This window comes from Melanerpes formicivorus, unplaced genomic scaffold (assembly GCF_026170545.1).
Source record: "Melanerpes formicivorus ecotype bairdi unplaced genomic scaffold, bMelFor1.0.p_v2 SCAF_3, whole genome shotgun sequence".
Classification (NCBI taxonomy): Eukaryota; Metazoa; Chordata; class Aves; order Piciformes; family Picidae; genus Melanerpes; species Melanerpes formicivorus.
Genome location: NW_027142355.1, coordinates 37,025,162 through 37,044,045, shown reverse-complemented (window position 1 = coordinate 37,044,045; position 18,884 = coordinate 37,025,162). Strand labels below are relative to the sequence as shown.

At 42.3% G+C, this 18,884-nt stretch overlaps 1 protein-coding gene across 2 annotated transcripts in view; it reads left to right on the top strand.

The window, feature by feature from the left end:
- TAFA2 (TAFA chemokine like family member 2) overlaps nucleotides 1–18,884 on the top strand; it is a 245,459-nt gene that overhangs the window by 172,101 nt on the left and 54,474 nt on the right. For both annotated transcript variants that reach the window (XR_010992361.1, XM_068170397.1), the window contains exon 2: nucleotides 1,429–1,535. Coding sequence is in view for 1 of the 2 variants with exons in the window: in XM_068170397.1 (XP_068026498.1) it covers nucleotides 1,430–1,535 (106 nt within the window). In the remaining variant the exon portion in view is untranslated. The remainder of the gene's footprint in view (nucleotides 1–1,428; nucleotides 1,536–18,884) is intronic.

The window sequence follows — 18,884 nt, the reverse complement described above, 5'->3', positions numbered from 1 at the left end:
AATCTCCTGGAGAGCAAGATCGACAGTTCTAGGGGAAGCAGTCTGGTCACAAGTGTGGAAACCACGAGTAGAATTGCAGGGTGTATCTGGGGTTGCCTTTTCAGCATGCGGTGTTCTGTTAGAAAGCAATTTGCTCAGAGGAAAGAAATTGCCTTGAAGGAATGGAAGGAGGTTTGGGACTTTGAATAGGCTATTGGTTAATTCTATGTTAGAGCAGTCTGCCTTTCACAGACTTGTGGTTGCTGAAGGTAGTGTACACGAACCAAACAAAAGAGATGCTCTTGAATTCCTTTGAGTTTCTTAAGAACATAATAGGAGACAAATGTCCAAGCACACTGGAGCAGCACAGATTTTTCTGCTTACAAAGTCATTCTAGTTGCAGGCATTAGAAACCAACAATAATTTGATTCAAGTGATTAAATTGTAAGCTTTTCTAGCATAAGTGATTTGAAATAGGCATTGATGTCCTATTGACCTATCAGCAGAAACACTGCTATCATGCAGAGCCCTTTCTTAACATGCTCCCTAGGGCTCTTCTACAGAGAATGAAAAGGGAGAGTAGGTTTCATATTTATATTCCTTGCCATTCTCTGCTCAACTGTAATCCTTAAGTGCTACAGCCTACATTCCTGACCTTATCTTTTTGGCTGGTGGAGGGGTATTTTGTCTTTGGAGGAGGTTACTGGGAAATCAGTCATTTGGTACCTTGTGCTTGAACCACCACAGTGTCTTGCTGTCACTGTGAAAACATCACTGAGCAAGATGAGGGGAGCTACATGCAATTTCCCTTGGTGCAGTAAATCAACCCTTTTCATTATCCAAAGATAGAGAGGAGAGACTAGTTAGCCTGCCCTGCTTGAGTCCATATTTCCAAACTACTCATGTCTTGCTAATAGGATTTCTCTGTGGGAGGGTAAGTGTTTGTGTTGGAGGTCTGTTCAGTTGTTACCTCCTGATGGCTTGTGGACAGAATCCAAAAACTTCATGACATGGAGAGGATCCCAATGGCCATGGCTGGCCCCAAATACACTAGTGGTACTGCTCTGGTTAGCAAAACCTGCTGCATGGATTCGTCCTTCTGGTGTCTGCTGTGGTTATGAACATTGATGGTGCCTCAAGAAAAATGTGCTGAGTGGAGATGTTGATTTCTCCTAGTACTGACCAGGGTGGGGGAATGCTGGCACACTAGGGAGGTAGGTTATACTGATGCTCTATGTGATGTACTTCATTTAGAGCTAAGCAGAATTTAAGACCTAAGATCTGTCAACAAGACACTGAGAAAAACTGAGATCTCCTTTAATAAAGACAAAAATGTTGGTTTGGTTTTTTATGTTGTTGTTTGTTTTTTTTTAAAGTCTCAATTTTTATGTTTGTTTTTTTTTTTAAGCCTCAAGATCAATACACATTTCTGTGTATTTTTGTTTTCAGGATGAATAAGAGATACTTGCAGAAAGCAACAAAGGGAAAACTGCTAATAATAATATTTGTTGTAACGCTGTGGGGGAAGTTAGCATCTGGGGCAAATCATCATAAAGGTAAGACATTCTGTTCTGTTCTATTTTACTGTTATGTCTGGGACATCTGTCAACCAATTCATAGTTTCATAGTTTCATTCAGGGTTGGAAGGGACCACAAGGATCATCTAGTTCCAACCCCCCTGCCATGGGCAGGGACACCCCACACTACATCAGGCTGGACAGAGCCTCATCCAGCCTGCTCTTAAACACCCCCAGGGACGGGGCCTCGACCACCTCCCTGGACAACCCATTCCAGGGTTTCACCACTCTCATGGTGAAGAACCTCCTCCTCACATCTAGCCTGAATCTCCCCACCTCCAGCTTCATTCCATTCCCCCTAGTCCTATCACTACCTGAGATCCTGAGAAGTCCCTCCCCAGCCTTCCTGTAGGCCCCCTTCAGATACTGGAAGGCCACAATTAGGTCACCTGGGAGCCTTCTGCAGACTGAACAGCCCCAACTCCTTCAGTCTGTCCTCATAGGAGAGGTGCTCCAGCCCTCTGATCATCCTTGTGGCCCTTCTCTAGACACCTTCCAGCACCTCCACATCCCTCTTGTAATAGGGGCTCCAGAACTGGACACAGTACTCCAGGTGGGGTCTCACCAGAGCTGAGTAGAGGGGGAGGATCACCTCCCTCGACCTGCTGGCCACACTTCTCCTAAAGCAGCCCAGGATCTGATTGGCTTTGCAGGCTGCAAGTGCACACTGAGAGCTCCTGTTGAGCTTTTTGTCCACTAGCACCCCCAAGTCTCTCTCCTCAGGGCTACTTTCCAGCCAGTCACTGCCCAGCCTGTATTTGTGCCTGGGATTGCCTTGACCCAGATGCAGAAGTGTCCACTCTGTGTGACCTTTTTTCCTTATCACAGGTTGTTAGAGATTGGAAGGGACCTGTGAAGATCATCGAGTCCAACCCCCAAATGTGTATTATTTGTATCTGTGTCTCCTGGTATTGGTTCATTAATGAGTTCCAAAGGAGAAGACTTTCCAGTGAATAGACTTTTATTAACTTATTGAGAATTTAGGTATTTCAGTCCTGTTTTCAGTATTCTCTGATTGTAGGTAGTTTTGTAGAGATGGCGAAAAAAAGGTAGTAAAGTAAAAAAGTCAAATAATGAATACTACTTTCCTTATAAAAACAGATACCTAGGACAACACAAATATGTCCTACAAATCCTTGGAAATTAATGTTGGAAAGAAACAATTCTTAGTAATGAGTATGATGCTACTGTGTGCAGTTCTCTTAAAGGTTAACTTCATTGATAATCTGAATATGGTTATTTAATCACCAGAAAAAACAGTTGCTTTGCTATGTTACACAGAATCACACAGAATTACACAGAATCACCAGGGTTGGAAGAGACCCCAAAGATCATGAAGTCCAACCTGTCACCACAGACCTCAGGACTAAACCATGGCACCAAGTGCCACGTCCAGTCCCCTCTTGAACACCTCCAGGGATGGTGATTCCACCACCTCCCTGAGCAGCCCACTCCAATGGCTAATGACTCTCTCAGTGAAGAACTTGTCTGTCCCCTGTGCTTAATTCTTAGCACCAGACCAGAAATGAGAGTAGCAGGAGAATGTGAGATTTGTTTCCTCAAACATACAGCAGAAGCTGTCAGTTTTAATGAAGCTTGTAAAAAACTCTCTTTTTTTTGTGTGTGTGTGTGTACATGGGTTTTTGTAACCCCCTAATGCAGGGAGCAAGCTTTCTGGATTTTTATACTAATTGCTTATAGGTGGATATAACATGAAACATGTTCTCATGATCTACAGTATATCTTCATGTGGTGTCTGTGGGCTGTTTATGTTTTTATTCAAGATTAGAACAAACTCCAATAACATGGGCACAGTAAGGGTGGGACATGAACATTACTGAGAGCTTAGGAGTTAAATACTGGAGAAGGACACCACCAGGCAGTTCATCTCTCTGTCACAGACTCACAGAATGTTAGGGGTTGGAAGGGGCCTCAAAAGCTCATCCAGTCCAATCCCCCTGCCAGAGCAGGATCACCTAGAACAGATCACACAGGAACACATCATGTACATTTTATTGTGTTTTATTCTGATAGGATTTCATGAGCAGGTATTTTATATATCTAGCTGCCAGATACTTTTTTCTGCTGTGTGAAGATAGCTTTCTTCAAAATACCTCACTGATTAAGGACTTCAGGATGAAGCAGAGGCACTTTCCACAAAATCTTTTGAGAGTTGTTATTCAGCTGCAGACAAAACCAGATTCTTATATGGTCCCGCAGGCCACCAAAGATGGGTATCGGGCCAGACAGGAACTGTGCTGGCACCTTCTGCTCAGCCTTTGTTCCTCCTCTGAACAAGAATATGGATTTCTGCAGTGGTTTGCTAGTTTAGTTGCCTATTGGAAAAGAGCCAAGACATCCTAGCCTGGATTCAGAGTTCCTTTCTCTTTGATCATCTGTCTTTAAAAATCAAAAAGCCCGTCTCCAGTTCATTTTGATTCCGTCCACAAAAGCTCATCAGTCCAATTCAAACTTTGCCAAAGCATGCTTGTTGTGGGTTTTGGGAAAAAAAAAAGATGAGTAAAACCTGTCACCAAGTATTTAATGAAAACAAGTTATAATTCTAATGACTATTTGGGGAATTACAGCTTCATAATTGAGAATCAAAGGATCCCCCTCCAACTGTAGCTTTCCAGATATATTAATACACGAGAAACCCCAGCAGAGCTATACCCTTAATTATCTGGACATTTCTTGGTGTTTGAGCCCCCAGTCTTAAAGCAGAAATAGCTTGAGAAATTTTGAAATGGATGTTTTTAGATACAAAAAAAAAAAAACAACCATGTGTGAAACCCTTGAAAAATCAGGTTATTAGCTGCAAGGACTTCTTGACATTCCTGCAAGTTAAAAAAACCCTACTTTAGTTCTTTTTCTTTAAGTTGTAATTTTCCCTCCTTTAGCAAAATAGGTAAAGACTTGTAGAGAACAATAAGAAACAGTGACCTGAGTGTTTAATAAAGAAAAGCAAATATTATACATGTTCAGATTCTTTTGGAAAGAGAACATATTCAAAAGGATTTGGGCTTGTGGATTTAGAGCTGCAAAATCAGCTACGTTCACTGTATACAGGAGATTAGTTTAAAAAGCATAAATCGAAGGTACACAGCTCAGCTACCATTGCAATAGAATAGAATAGAATAGGATAGGATAGGATAGAATAGAATAGAATAGAATAGAATAGAATAGAATAGAATAGAATAGAATAGACCAGACCAGGTTGGAAGAGTCCTTCAAGATCATCGCATCCAACCCGTTATCCAACACCATCTAATCAACTAAACCATGCAACCTAGGACCCCATCAAGTCTCCTCCTAAACACCTCTAATGATGGTGACTCCACCACCTCCCCAAGCAGCCCATTCCAATGGGCAGTCACTCTCTCTATGACAATTTCTTCCTAACATCCAGTCTAAACTTCCCCTGGCACAGCCTGAGACTGTATCCTCTTGTTCTGGTGCTGGTTGCCTGGGAGAAGAGACCAGCCCCTGCCTGTCTACAACCTCCCTTCAGGTAGTTGTAGAGGGCAATAAGGTCTCCCCTGAGCCTCCTCTTCTCCAGGCTAAGCAACCCCAGCTCCCTCAGCCTCTCGTCATAGAGCTTGTGCTTTCCAAAGGAACTGGGAGTTTAGATTCTCTGTGTGTCCAAGAAAATCTCCCTCCCCTACTCTGATAGCAGAAATGGAGCTAAGGTATAGTTTAAGAAAACCTGACTCTGTGCACCTTTGCATCGAGTTTCCAAATACTGAGAAATGTGAATTTCCTCAGTGATAATTATTCCCAGCATCATTAATCTTAATTTATAGAAATCCTTGTTAACCTATTGACACAACAAACATTAATTATGTTGAAGGAGCCCTTACGATTTCAATGATCAATAATTTACATTTGAAGAAAAAAATCTTTACTTTCCTATTGACTTAGTTATGTTATGCATCAGTAGCACCAACTCTTAAACCCTCCTCTTTCTCTGAAGGCTATTGTAAAAGAAAAGAAAAACAAAAAGCAGGAAAGATCATCAATGTGTGAAAAATTGTTTAATAAGCATCTTTCTCTCCAGACAGACTTCAGCAGGGATATAAACAGCTGACTTTTAACAGGCTGTCTCTAGGAATTGTCTTGCTTATTTCAAGGATATGACACAAATGAGGAATCCCAAATCAGCAGCAAGAGAACCAGGGGCTGAGGCAGGGTGTGGGGAACCAGATTCTGAGGTCCAGTTGAGCAGCCACCTGGTTTACAACCTGGGATTTCACATTAGAGCTTTTCAGCATCAGGTGCATGGACATCAAGTCCATGTTTCTTTTTATCGAGAAGACTAGTTTGAAGACATGTCTGCTCCCTTTATCTTGGCTGATTGTTAAAGTTTCATCAGTTTGGACAGAAAGTCCAAGAGCTAAAATAGATAAACACGCATTTAAAGCAAAACACAAAGCTCACTTTTTTGCTGCACACAGGATTTTGAGTTCCTGGATGTGGACTTAGAGTTATAGTCCATTTATCCTGTCTTCTGAAATGAAATAGGAACTCTGCTCTTTCTTCTTCATTTTGCTGGGGACCCTAATACTATGGTAATATGTGCTGTACCAGGACACATACACGTGTGTATCAACCTGCAGCACTAAATCCCGTTGTGCTGCAGTACCTGTGGATGAGAAGACAAGTATAGAGTGGTATATCAATCTCCAAAAGGATGTTGTCAAAGTTAGGAGTCTAAAAACTGATATACCTTGAGGGTGGCTGGAAAAAAAAATCCATAAAAGTATTCTATTATAAGACTGATCTTGATCCTCCTACTCATTGCTAGCCCGTGGAAAGCAAATAAACCTGTGCAAACATAGAGTGTTAACTGACAGATATGGCAGGCAGGCATCAGTTCAGCATCGCTGCCTGTTTGCTATTTCTGTCATAGGGAACATGAATTGATTTGGTGAGGATTGTGTCACACTCCATGTTAAAGGTTTCAAGTGCTGGACTGGTCCTTTTGAGAAAGAAATACATTGATAGCCCTTAACAAGCACTCCTTCATGGATGAGAGGCTACTACCCTAAAGCTAAAACCTCAAAATTCAGAATTCTTTGATCCTTTTGGTGATTATTAGGTTTTTAATGTTATTTTTAACACTGGTAATTCAATCAGGTCATCAAAATAAATTAAAGGTGCTTTTGAATCTGAGCATAGCTTAATATTCTTCAGAATACAAACCAGTAATCATCATGTTAATATTTAATCCCTAGACAAAATAAAAAGCTACTTAAAAAGATGAATGCTTGATTCCTAGAAGGAATTTTCTATGAAACCTGGAAACATGGCAGGTAGATAGGTTGACTATTAACTAGGAAGCAGGTAGATTTTTGACTATTTACTGAAACAGCATGATAATTTTTCTTTTAAAAATTTCTCTCAGAAGCTGAATTTGTTGATTTGATGTCTATCATATAGCTAAACTAAACTCTTTATCACTTGGGATGCAGAATTACTGTTTCTGCTTCTCTGTGAATTTGAATAAACCTTTATTTAGAATAAACCCTTATTTAGAATAAACCAAACCAGGTTGGAAGAGACCTTCAAGATCATCGCGTCCAACCCATCAACCAATCCAACCCACCCAAACAGCTAACCCATGGCACCAAGCACCCCATCAAGTCTCCTTCTGAACACCTCCAATGACGGCGACTCCACCACCTCCCTGGGCAGCCCATTCCAATGGGCAATCACTCTCTCTGTGTAGAACTTCTTCCTAATATCCAACCTGAACCTCCCCTGGTGCAGCCTGAGATTGTGTCCTCTTGTTCTGGTACTGGCTGCCTGGGAGAAGAGACCACCATCCTCCTTGCATGAAATTAGAAGTCTGAGAGAACATCTCGCTATTCACAAGGAGAAAATGAATCTGTTTCTGGCAGTATCACAGTATCACAGTATAACTGAGGTTGGAAGAGACCTCGAGGATCATCAAGTCCAACCTATCACCACAGACCCCATGACTAGACCATGGCACCAAGTGCCACGTCCAATCTCCTCTTGAACCCCTCCAGGGACGGTGACTCCACCACCTCCCTGGGCAGCACATTCCAATGACGAACAACTCTCCCAGTGAAGAACTTTCTCCTCACCTCAAGTCTAAACCTCCCCTGGTGCAGCTTGAGACTGTGTCCCCTTGTTCTGGTGCTGGTTGCCTTGGAGAAGAGACCAACCCCTTCCTGGCTACAACCTCCATTCAGGTAGTTGTAGAGGGTGATGAGTTCTCCCCTGAGCCTCCTCTTCTCCAGGCTAAACAATCCCAGCTCCCTCAGTCTCTCCTCATAGGGCTTGTGCTCAAGGCCTCTCCCCAGCCGCCCAGAACTGGACACAGTACTCACACTACTCCTCCTTGGAAAGGAGTGCCTGTTCGAAAGCCTACCTGAATGAAACAGCCACTGATCATCTAGAGCTGCTTCCTGGATGAACCTGCCCTTCTCAGCTGCCTTACTGGGGCAGAAACATCGCTGGCACCAGTGTTGTGATGCAGCCTATGCCACACAGAGTCTGGGAATGGCTATGATTATGTGAAGCTACCCAGTGGTAGCAATGGCACATTTTCATGTTGTGTTGTTGTGTTTATCCATGGCTAGAATTTCATCAGTGGTCATCATCTTCCCTGTTCACTGTGTCTCTGTTCTTTTGTTTTGTGGAAAGAGTTACAATTAAAATGTGCAGAACAGTTCTGGAAAGTGTAAGAAGCTGTCTGAAATTTTAAGTCTTTGTGTAACAGAGTTTAGGAACGCAGTTTAATTGCAATCACTGTCCTTGAGTGTCATATTTTCTTTATAGAGTTTAGAATAGAATAGAATAGAATAGAATAGAATAGAATAGAATAGAATAGACCAGACCAGGTTGGAAGAGACCTTCGAGATATTTTGTATCATTTCTGTTTGCTCTGGAGGAGTTTTTAAGTCTTACACCTAGATTTGTCATGTTTTCACTCAGGAAAAATGAGTAAAAAGAACAAAAAATGAATCAAATGAGTCAAAAGCCTTGAAGAGAGTGTGTATCTTTGAGAATGTAATCCTTCTTTAGGGAAAGAAATCTCTCATAATGAACAAATGTAATCAAATGTGGTACTGTAGGCCAGTATGAGCAGTAGTATCCCTGGTTCTGGAGAGTGAGGGCAAGGACTTGTAGCCCTTGCAGACAGATGAGGTGGTGTGACATTGTTGTTTTGACTTCTAACATTCAGCTGGGCTCTCTTCAGCAAGTGCAGTAATGCTAACGCTGCACTGAATAAGCATGTGACAGGCTCCTGGCTCTGCTTAACCCCTGGGGCTGTGGAATTGATTTGTTCTGACGAGAGATAATACAGCACTTTGTTAAAAGCAATGGTAATAGCCTATGTGCTTTGTCTCAATGCCTTCATGCCTGTTTCATACACAAGGGGTGAAATTCACTGGTGAGTTAGGATGACTGTTTAGATGACTCAACAGGTGATTTATTTTGTATTAGTTGTTCTTTTTTTTTACTATTAGGGCACTGCAAAGGTACTCAAGGCATGCTGATGAATCGTGCACAGTGCATTCTGAACTTGCAGTGTTGTGAATTGTGCCTTAAAGATACCACTCATACACTGACCCTTGCACTGGTTTTCTCCTAGGCACACTTCCTTCATACAGTTATCCACTGACAGATATTCATCTAGTCATCTATATGTAACTCTATCCCTGTAATAGGTGACTTCATGTTCAGGTGTCAGTACCAGAGGGGGTCAAGTCAGTCATCAGCAAGTTTGCAGATGACACCAAGTTAGGGGCAGATGTTAGTCAGTTAGAGGGTAGAAAGGCTCTGCAGAGGGACCTCGACCGACTGGACAGATGGGCAGAGTCCAATGGGATGGCATTCAACAAGTCCAAGTGCCGAGTGCTGCACTTTGGCTACGGCAATCCCCTGCAGAGCTATAGGCTGGGGTCGGAGTGGCTGGAGAGCTCCCAAACAGAGAGGGACCTGGGGGTGCTGATCGACAGCCACCTGAATATGAGCCAGCAGTGTGCCCTGGTGGGCAGGAGAGCCAATAGCATCCTGGCCTGCATTAGGAATAGGGTGGCCAGCAGGAGCAGGGAAGTCATTGTGCCCCTGTACTCTGCTTTGGTTAGGCTGCACCTTGAGTACTGTGTCCAGTTCTGGGCCCCTCAGTTTAAGAAGGACATTGAGACACTTGAACGTGTCCAGAGAAGGGCAACAAGGCTGGGGAGAGGCCTTGAGCACAAGCCCTATGAGGAGAGGCTGAGGGAGCTAGGATTGTTTAGCCTGGAGAAGAGGAGGCTCAGGGGTGACCTCATTGCCCTCTACAACTACCTGAAGGGTGGTTGTAGCCAGGAAGGGGTTGGTCTCCTCTCCCAGGCAACCAGCACCAGAACAAGGAGACACAGTCTCAAGCTGCACCAGGGGAGGTTTAGACTCGAGGTGAGGAGGAAGTTCTTCACCGAGCGAGTCGTTCGTCATTGGAATGTGCTGCCCAGGGAGGTGGTGGAGTCATCGTCCCTGGAGGCATTCAAGAGGGGATTGGACGTGGCACTTGGTGCCATGGTCTAGTCATGGGGTCGGTGTTGATAGGTTGGACTTGATGATCCTCGAGGTCCCTTGCAACCTAAGTTATACTGTGATACTGTGATATATACTGGCTTGCACTCCCTGCATTCCTAGATCAAAACTTTATTCTCACAAGTATTGTGTATTACCAATTTGGGTAAATGTACCTTGAAATTTAGTAAAGACAATGCCTAAGCTGGAGATGGTCCTGAGAACCAATGATTTGCTTTGCTTGTTTATCTTCCTTATTGGATGATTTCATAGTTTCATAGTTTCATAGTTTCATTCAGAGTTGGAAGGGACCACAAGGATCATCTAGTTCCAAACCCCCTGCCATGGGCAGGGACACCCCACACTACATCAGGCTGGCCAGAGCCTCATCCAGCCTGCTCTTAAACACCCCCAGGGACGGGGCCTCAACCACCTCCCTGGACAACCCATTCCAGGGTTTCACCACTCTCATGGTGAAGAACCTCCTCCTCACATCTAGCCTGAATCTCCCCACCTCCAGCTTCATTCCATTCCCCCTAGTCCTATCACTACCTGAGATCCTGAGAAGTCCTTCCCCAGCCTTCCTGTAGGCCCCTTTCAGATACTGGAAGGCGACAATTAGGTCACCTGGGAGCCTTCTCTTCTCCAGACTGAACAGCCCCAACTCCTTCAGTCTGTCCTCATAGGAGAGGTGCTCCAGCCCTCTGATCATCCTTGTGGCCCTTCTCTGGACACGTTCCAGCACCTCCACATCCCTCTTGTATTAGGGGCTCTCTATGTTTACATCTGAAGCAGCTGAGCAAAAAGCATCATTTTTATTGTGCTGACCGCTTGCTGTAGACCAAATGAAACTGTCTTGAGTGGGCTGGGAGAAAACCTCCAAAGCGCATGGGTGGTCAGGTAGTTAAAGGACAGAAACTAGCTTGCAGGAAGCCTACAGCAGGAACACACTGGAGGATAGCTGAGAAAACTGATGAAGAGATGAACACTTAGCCTTTGGAGGTGATGGAAAGAGAGGCACTTAAGGAGCCAGCTGTGATTCTGCTGGGGGATTCTATCTGAGGGCAGTCTTGGAAAAAGAAATCTATTCCATGTAGAACAGACTTGTTTACAAGATCTTTTACCTCTGTTCACCTTTACTCAGAATCACTGACTTTCCTGTTTTAAAATATGTTTTATATGAAAAATCATATAAAAAGTTTTTGACCATTGTATATCAACTGGAACATTGCACAGTATCTGTAACTAGTTCTAGTGCTGGCAATCATGCTGCGATCCATACTGTCATTCAGAAGGGCTAGTGAAGGGCTGTATCAGTCCTTTACTCAGGTCTTCATATTGTATCAAGTCTACAGGTTACTAACAACAATGTTCAGAAGCTTGTTTCAATACATACAACATATTGCAGTTAAATAATGCTGTTCAGGTGATGTTATTCAGAAGGATTAGAGAGTTGCCTTTCATTTTGATTTGGAGGGAGGTTGTAGACAGGCGGATGATGGTCTCTTCTCCCAGGCAGCCAGTACCAGAACAAGAGGACACAGTCTCAGGCTGCCCCAGGGGAGGTTCAGGTTGGATGCTAGGAAGAAGTTCTATACAGAAAGAGTGATTGCGCTATGGAATGGGCTGGTGGAGTCGCCGTCATTGAAGGTGTTCAGGAGGGGACTTGATGGGGTACTTGGTGCCATGGGTTAGCTGTTTGGGTGGGTTGGATTGGTTGATGGGTTGGACACGATGATCTTGAAGGTTTCTTCCAACATGGTTTGGTTTATTCTAATAAAGGTTTATTTTATTCTAGTAATATTTAGAGTCTGAGTGTCTAGAGAAGAATGACCCTAACAAATACATTTTAGACCTCTGAAGTACTCAAACCTTCATCTTTCTGTAGAAGTGCCTTCATCATGATGTTAGTGTTAGTACCCTAAGTGCAGAAGAGAGAAACTAGATAAAAGACAACACTTCTTCCAGCTAAGTAATAATAATAATAAACCAGGTTGGAAGAGACCTTCAAGATCATCGCGTCCAACCCATCAACCATGCTCCCTCTTGTTCTCCTTTCTTCCTGGAGAAGTCCTCTTAGAAGTAATGGCCTTCTTTGGAAACATAAAACATGTGGTTGTCAAATGTTCAATAACTTTCCATGAGTGAGTATCCAGGATTGTTTCCTTAAATATATTCACATTTTATGTTGTGGTGGAAAGTTGATACTTGTGCAAAAGCTTACGTTCTTGTGACAGTTATGTAGTTAATTTTACACTTAGAAATGCCAAATGTTTAAACATTTCCATTTTTTTCATTTACTAGTAATGCTGTCTTCCCTTGGATAGCTGGCTCCACCAACCAGCTGTTCTTTTAGCTATTTTCTGCTTTGTATGATTGTAGACAGGTGGATGTTGGTCTCTTCTCCCAGGCAGCCAGCACCAGAACAAGAGGACACAGTCTCAGGCTGTGCCAGGGGAGGTTTAGGCTGGATGTTAGGAAGAAGTTCTACACAGAGAGAGTGATTGCCCATTGGAATGGGCTGCCTGAGGAGGTGGTGGAGTCCCTGTCATTGGAGGTGTTCAGGAGGAGACTTGATGGGGTGCTTGGTTGCATGGTTTAGTTGTTTAGGTGGGTTGGATTAGTTGATAGGTTGGACGCGATGATCTTGAAGGTCTCTTCCAACCTGGTCTATTCTATTCTATTCTATTCTATTCTATTCTATTCTATTCTATTCTATTCTATTCTATTCTATTCTATTCTATTCTATTCTATTCTATTCTATTCTATTCTATTCCATTCCATTCCATTCCATTCCATTCCATTCCATTCCATTCTTCTTTGGTTTTTTGTTTGTTTGTTTTTTTTTGGTTACAAAAATACTGTAAGATTCTAGGACTGGAAAAACACCCAATAGTATGCTTACTGTGTTGTTACTTCTTCCTATCCTCAGTAAATGTTGACATTTCCTTAATACTGGAATCAGATCTACTTTCCCAGTTTTGTAATTCCCAGTATGACATCAATTGTGTTGATTTGCTGTGTATGCTAAGTAATGCATTCTGCTAAATGCCTTTATCCTTGTACCTAGGAACACGAAGTTGCATTTGCATGCAACAGTTCTAACTAATCCCATAAAAATAGTATGAAATAAATTGCTAGCTCCCCAGGTAGTCATCTTTACTAAATTATTCTTGGTTTAATAGTCCCACTGTCTTGGATCTTTGATCTCTCTTGATCATATTCTTGATCAGAATTTTCCTTGTTTCATTAACTTAAGTGCCCAATTAATGTAGCATATAGTAGTATATTTTTGTTAGCTTAAACATATAGTGGTATATTCTTGTGAGCATTATTTTCTGGGCTTATGGATATATTCTGATTTTTTAATGTACATAAATGTACATCTTACCATAGACAATGTGTTAAATAAACTTTCCCTCAAAATAGAAAAGGAAAGCAATGGGTGTTAGATGCAGCTGTGGTCAGGGAGGAAGAGACCTGGAGACTCTTATCATACACTAGGAAGCAGGGTGCTGTGCCACAGTCAGCCAGTGGGGTTGCCTGTGCCCACATCCCTCTCCCTGTCTGGAAACCTTTTTTACTCATTGACTACATTGTCTTTAAAGAGAATCTTTCCAATAGAGAGAGGTGGTATAAGAAATGGGAAAAATGATTACAAAATATTAATGGTAAACAACACAGTGACTCTATACAAATAAAACCTTTTGAGGAAATGCCATTCTCTGTATACATAAATGGTTAATGCTAATAACAAGAGTCTACTCACTAACTCCAGAAGTATGGATCCTTAAGTGCAGGAAAGCTCTAAATGTGCCTTCTAGTTGAAGTTTCCAGCTTTGGAATTCGACATTTGTTGTAGAACTGTCTCCAAGTCTTCTCTTGGTTTTGGAGCTCAGGTGGTAGGATTATCTTTAGGTATATTGGAAGGTCATGACTCCTGCAAAGTTTATTTCCAAGACCCTGAAACCAGCTTTTGTTTGATGGAGAAACCAAGCAGATGTTTGTCCGCTAATGTAACAGCTTTGGTTTTTCCTCTTTCCTCAGAGAGAAATGCTTATGAAATTGTATTAATGTCTGGGACTATTAAACAAGAATATAAATGAAAAGAAAATTTGAATAATTGACAATTTTCCTTGCATGATATTTTCTCCAAAGTCAGCATGTTAAGACTGTCAAACATAATGGGTTGATACTGCATTATAATTAGAGTTTGACCCTTAACAGTACCTGGTAAATTATTGTATCCACAGGATTAGGGCCAATTCTACCTTCAAAGTCTCAGATATAGAGGCCATATATCCTCGTGTAGTCCTAGGGTTTTCTGCACTGTCTCTCATGCTTTCCCAGTATAAATTCTATGCACCCAGCATACATTCCTTTCATGCAGTGGTGACTGCCACATATATATATTCTGATATCTACTGCACATCCTTGTTATCCAACTAAAGGAACTTCAGATATACAGGCTGGGAAGCTTGTGCCTGGAAAATCACATCCCATGTAGAGATTATTTCTACAGCATTCAGAGATGTATTAATCTTTCACCTGCATTAATTTTCTGCTGGTGATGTCTAAAGACTATGAACTTCTGCCTTGACACTCTTCACTGAATTTACTCTGTAGCAGTGTTAAGTGATTGCTTGTACTATGTCATATTTTACAACAGCTGTTCTTTAGTCATACAATAGCCAAGGAAATGTTCAGAAACAGTCAGCTATGCTGGGGAATAGCAGGAGAAAAATCCCTTATCATAGAATCATAGAATTGATAAGGTTGGAAAAGGCCTCAGAGATTGTCAAGTCCAACCTGTCACCCAAAAGCTCATGACTACTAAACCATGGCTTCAAGTGCCACGTCCAATCCCTTTTTGAACACCTCCAGGGATGGTGACTCCACCATCTCCCTGGGCAGCCCATTCCAAAGGCCAAAACCTCTCTCTGTGAAAAACTTTCTCCTCACCTCGAGTCTAAACTTCCCCTGGTGCAGTTTGAGACCGTGTCCTCTTGTTCTGGTGCTGGTTGCCTGGGAGAAGAGACCAACCCCCTCCTGGATGCAATCACCCTTCAGGTAGTTGTAGACACCAATAAGGTCTCCTTTGAGCCAACTCTTCTCCAAGGCTAAACAATTCCAGCTCCCTCAGCCTCTCCTCATTGTGTTCAAGGCCTCTCCCCAGCCTCATTGCCCTTCTCTGGACACGTTCAAGAGTTCCTTTCTAAACAAAAGAAAGTTAGTTCTACTATTTTCATGGTTGAGGGGAATTTACCATTTTAAGGCTTACTGGGACGGTTGTTCACTGGAGCAGACATCTATAAAAGAGTATCATCTTTTCAGCATATCAAGGAATTGATCTCAGCCCAAGCTTCACAAGCCAACAGCTCCAAAGCAGCAAAGCCTCAGTTTGTATGCATACATACGTGTGTGCGTACGCACACAGAGTTTTGAGAGACGTGGGTGAAAGAGAAAAAAGCAAAGTCATCACTGATGAAACAGCTTATGCAGACTATTTTAGTGTTTTTAAAGCTTATCATTTATTTATAGGAGCTTCACAAATTACTAAGTGCTTTACAAACACTACTGAAAACTCAGGGAATTTTCCACAACATTCAGTTTTAGGCATCTGTCTTAGGTTCTCAGAAACACCTTTGGAGTTCATTGCTTTCACAAAGTGGTAACTTAAGGTCTCGTTATGAGTGTGAATGACAGAATCAGAGAATTGTCAGGGTTGGAAGGGTCTCCAAGGATCATCTAGTTCCAAATCCCCTGCCATGGGCAGGGACACCTCTCACTAGATCAGGTTGCCCAGAGCCACAGCCAGCCTAGCCTTAAAAAATTCAAGGGATGAGGCTTCCATCACCTCCCTGGGCAACCTGTTCCAGTGTCTCACCACCCTCATGGTGAAGAACTTCTTCCTAATGTCTAATCCAAATCTCCCCTCCTCTAGCTTGGATCCATTTCCCCTAGTCCTATCACTGCCTGACACCCTAAAACATCCTTCAGCTTTCTTGTAGGCCCACTCTGGGGAGCGGAGAGAGGGAGCCTTCTCTTCTCCAAACAATCCCAACTCATGGCAGAGGTGCTCCAGCCCTCTGATCATCCTTGTGGCCCTTCTCTGAATAGTTCTCTAAATTCATATACCAAAAAGTTTCCAACCTATTGGAAACCTTCTGGAGCTTTTGGAAAATCTCATAGCAGGATGACTCAGTTTGGATATTGTTCTTGTATCTGCCTAATAATACTTGTATCAGGATCATGATATATGAATGAAATTGTTAAGATCTTACTGTATTTCTGCTGTTCAAATAGAGTCTCATGTTCCTGTTCAGAGGGCAATGAAATTTGATCAATGACACATTCATTTAGATCTGGATAGCATTCTGCAAATATCATTCTGTTGTGCTAAAAAAGGTTTAATTGTAAAATTTAGATGTGGTGTTTGCATTGTTTCTCCTTGTTGAGCTAAACTACATAGGAAATTGGGAAGAATTCTTGACATTGGCAGAGTGATAGTATGGAATTTTTGACCTTCCCATTAAAGTACCATATAATGGTGGCCAAGAAAAATCCACTTCTCCAAATAGATGGAAGCTCAGCCATGGCATATGTACTGAAGAATGGAGGCTAGCTTGGGGGGGTTAGATGACAGAAAGCTGGGAAATCATAAAAGAGCAGTCTGCTTTTTGCAGCTCTCTTTTACCAGGCTGAGTAAGAATTCTCTCTGTAGCGATGAGGAGGCTGAGGCAGGAGCTGCCAAGTCTGTCTTGTTCTTTTTTTTCCCCATAGAGTTGTATAACTCTTGTACTCAAATTGTTCTCAAGTAAATGCAGCAAACAGAATTCTTTTTTTTTTTTTTGCAAAATACTTCTGGCTTCAATATCAAGTGTCCTCAAATGACTGAAGTATAAAGCTGAATGCGTAGGTTGTTCTGGGTGAATGCAGAGCTGGGGGAAGGATATGCCCGAGAAAAGTGTTTTGTTAAGACCAACACAAATCCTGGGTGTATTGTGCCATTGTATTTTTAGGTGCAAGTTATCAGAATTGCTTTGGCTGAATTTATGTTCCAGGACAGTGTGTGACAGGAGAGCTAGGGATTGTAGGAGACTGACTCAGTATTGTTCTTGATCCAGAATTTGAGCCCAAAACTGTGTATGCCTGTGATGAGAGGGGTGCAGGGATGAAGCACTTAAGCCTGTAATTCCATCTCAGTGAAAAGAATGCATCATAGGAAAGGCTGAAATCATCCTTAGATTCCTTCAGTGAGCTAGAAGACTGCATAAATCCAAAGTTAAGTTTTAGAAGGATGCCAGATAGCAGAAAGTACTGTACCTGTGAGCAATCAAATCATAGTATCATAGTATCATTCAGGGTTGGAAGGGACCACAAGGATCATCTAGTTCCAACCCCCCTGCCATGGGCAGGGACACCCCACACTAGATCAGGGTGGCCAGAGCCTCATCCAGCCTGGTCTTAAACACCTCCAGGGACAGGGCCTCAACCACCTCCCTGGACAACCCATTCCAGGGCTTCACCACTCTCATGGGGAAGAACTTCCTCCTTACATCCAGCCTGAATCTCCCCACCTCCAGCTTCATTCCATTCCCCCTAGTCCTATCACTACTTGAGATCCTGAGAAGTCCTTCCCCAGCCTTCCCGTAGGCCCCCTTCAGATACTGGAAGGCCACAATAATTGTGTTTTAAAGGAAAATACTTATTTAAAACTTCACTCAGTTTTGTTATGTGATGTAAATTTACTATTGATTAAAAAGAAAAATAAAGAAAAGATTACTGATGCTAAACTTTCATCTAAGATGCACTGACATGTGTCAGATTAACTATGGAAATGTTGTGAAATGGAACCCAGAAGGTGTGCTAACTGCTAGACACCGCAGAGTGGAAAGGAAATATATTTCCAGTGAGTGAATACTGAGAAAACAAGCATCTGGAAGAAATGGGAAGTTTGGATTCTTAATTGCATCACTCACCCCAGAACATCTGCCAGAGATATTAAGAGCAAATATAACTGTATCTAAGAGAAGATGTAAGTTTAAATAAAGAAGGGAGAAGAGTAATATTGTGCCATCTTGTTGCACTGCTGCACACTGAGCATGTGAATGCTGTGTAAATCTCTCTTTCCCTTCTAGTTTTGGTTCAAAACCACCCTGGGAGCATGAAAGTACTGTTTACATGCCTGTGTTTACCTTTTCAGAACATGGGAAAATTCAGAAAATCTCATTTAGAATAAGTAAATAATCCATATTTTTGCATATTTTGCCCCTCATCATAGCAATACATAGTGTACCAGAAGGCTGAGTTGCAGAGGACAAAGGGCATCCTGCAGAATATGCTCTGGAAACACGTGAGAAAAGAATTAACCCTGCATCCTGCTTATGCCGCTCATGTTCATAAGCATAGTTTAGATCACAAAGGCTTCTTTAATCTTTGCTGTTATGCCAGCCTGGGAAACTGCTCTTTGGGGCTTGCAGGAAATAAGTCCAGTCTGGCTCTCTGCCTAATGTCAGGGAAGAAAATGGGGCGAAGTGGAATGTAAATAGCTAAAATGTGGGGTATTAGGAGGATCCCTATTAAACCAGTGTGAAGGCAGGGCTCACAGTCTTCTCTCATGCCTCTCTTCACTTTTCTCTTTTTGCTCTGCATCATTAGAAGTGTTTTCAGCTAAGGAATTTAAGGACATTACATACTTCCCACCCTCTGTCACAATATTATTGCCATTACTTTTTCTTTGGTTTACTCTGACAAATAGCTTATGGAGAAGAAAAGGAC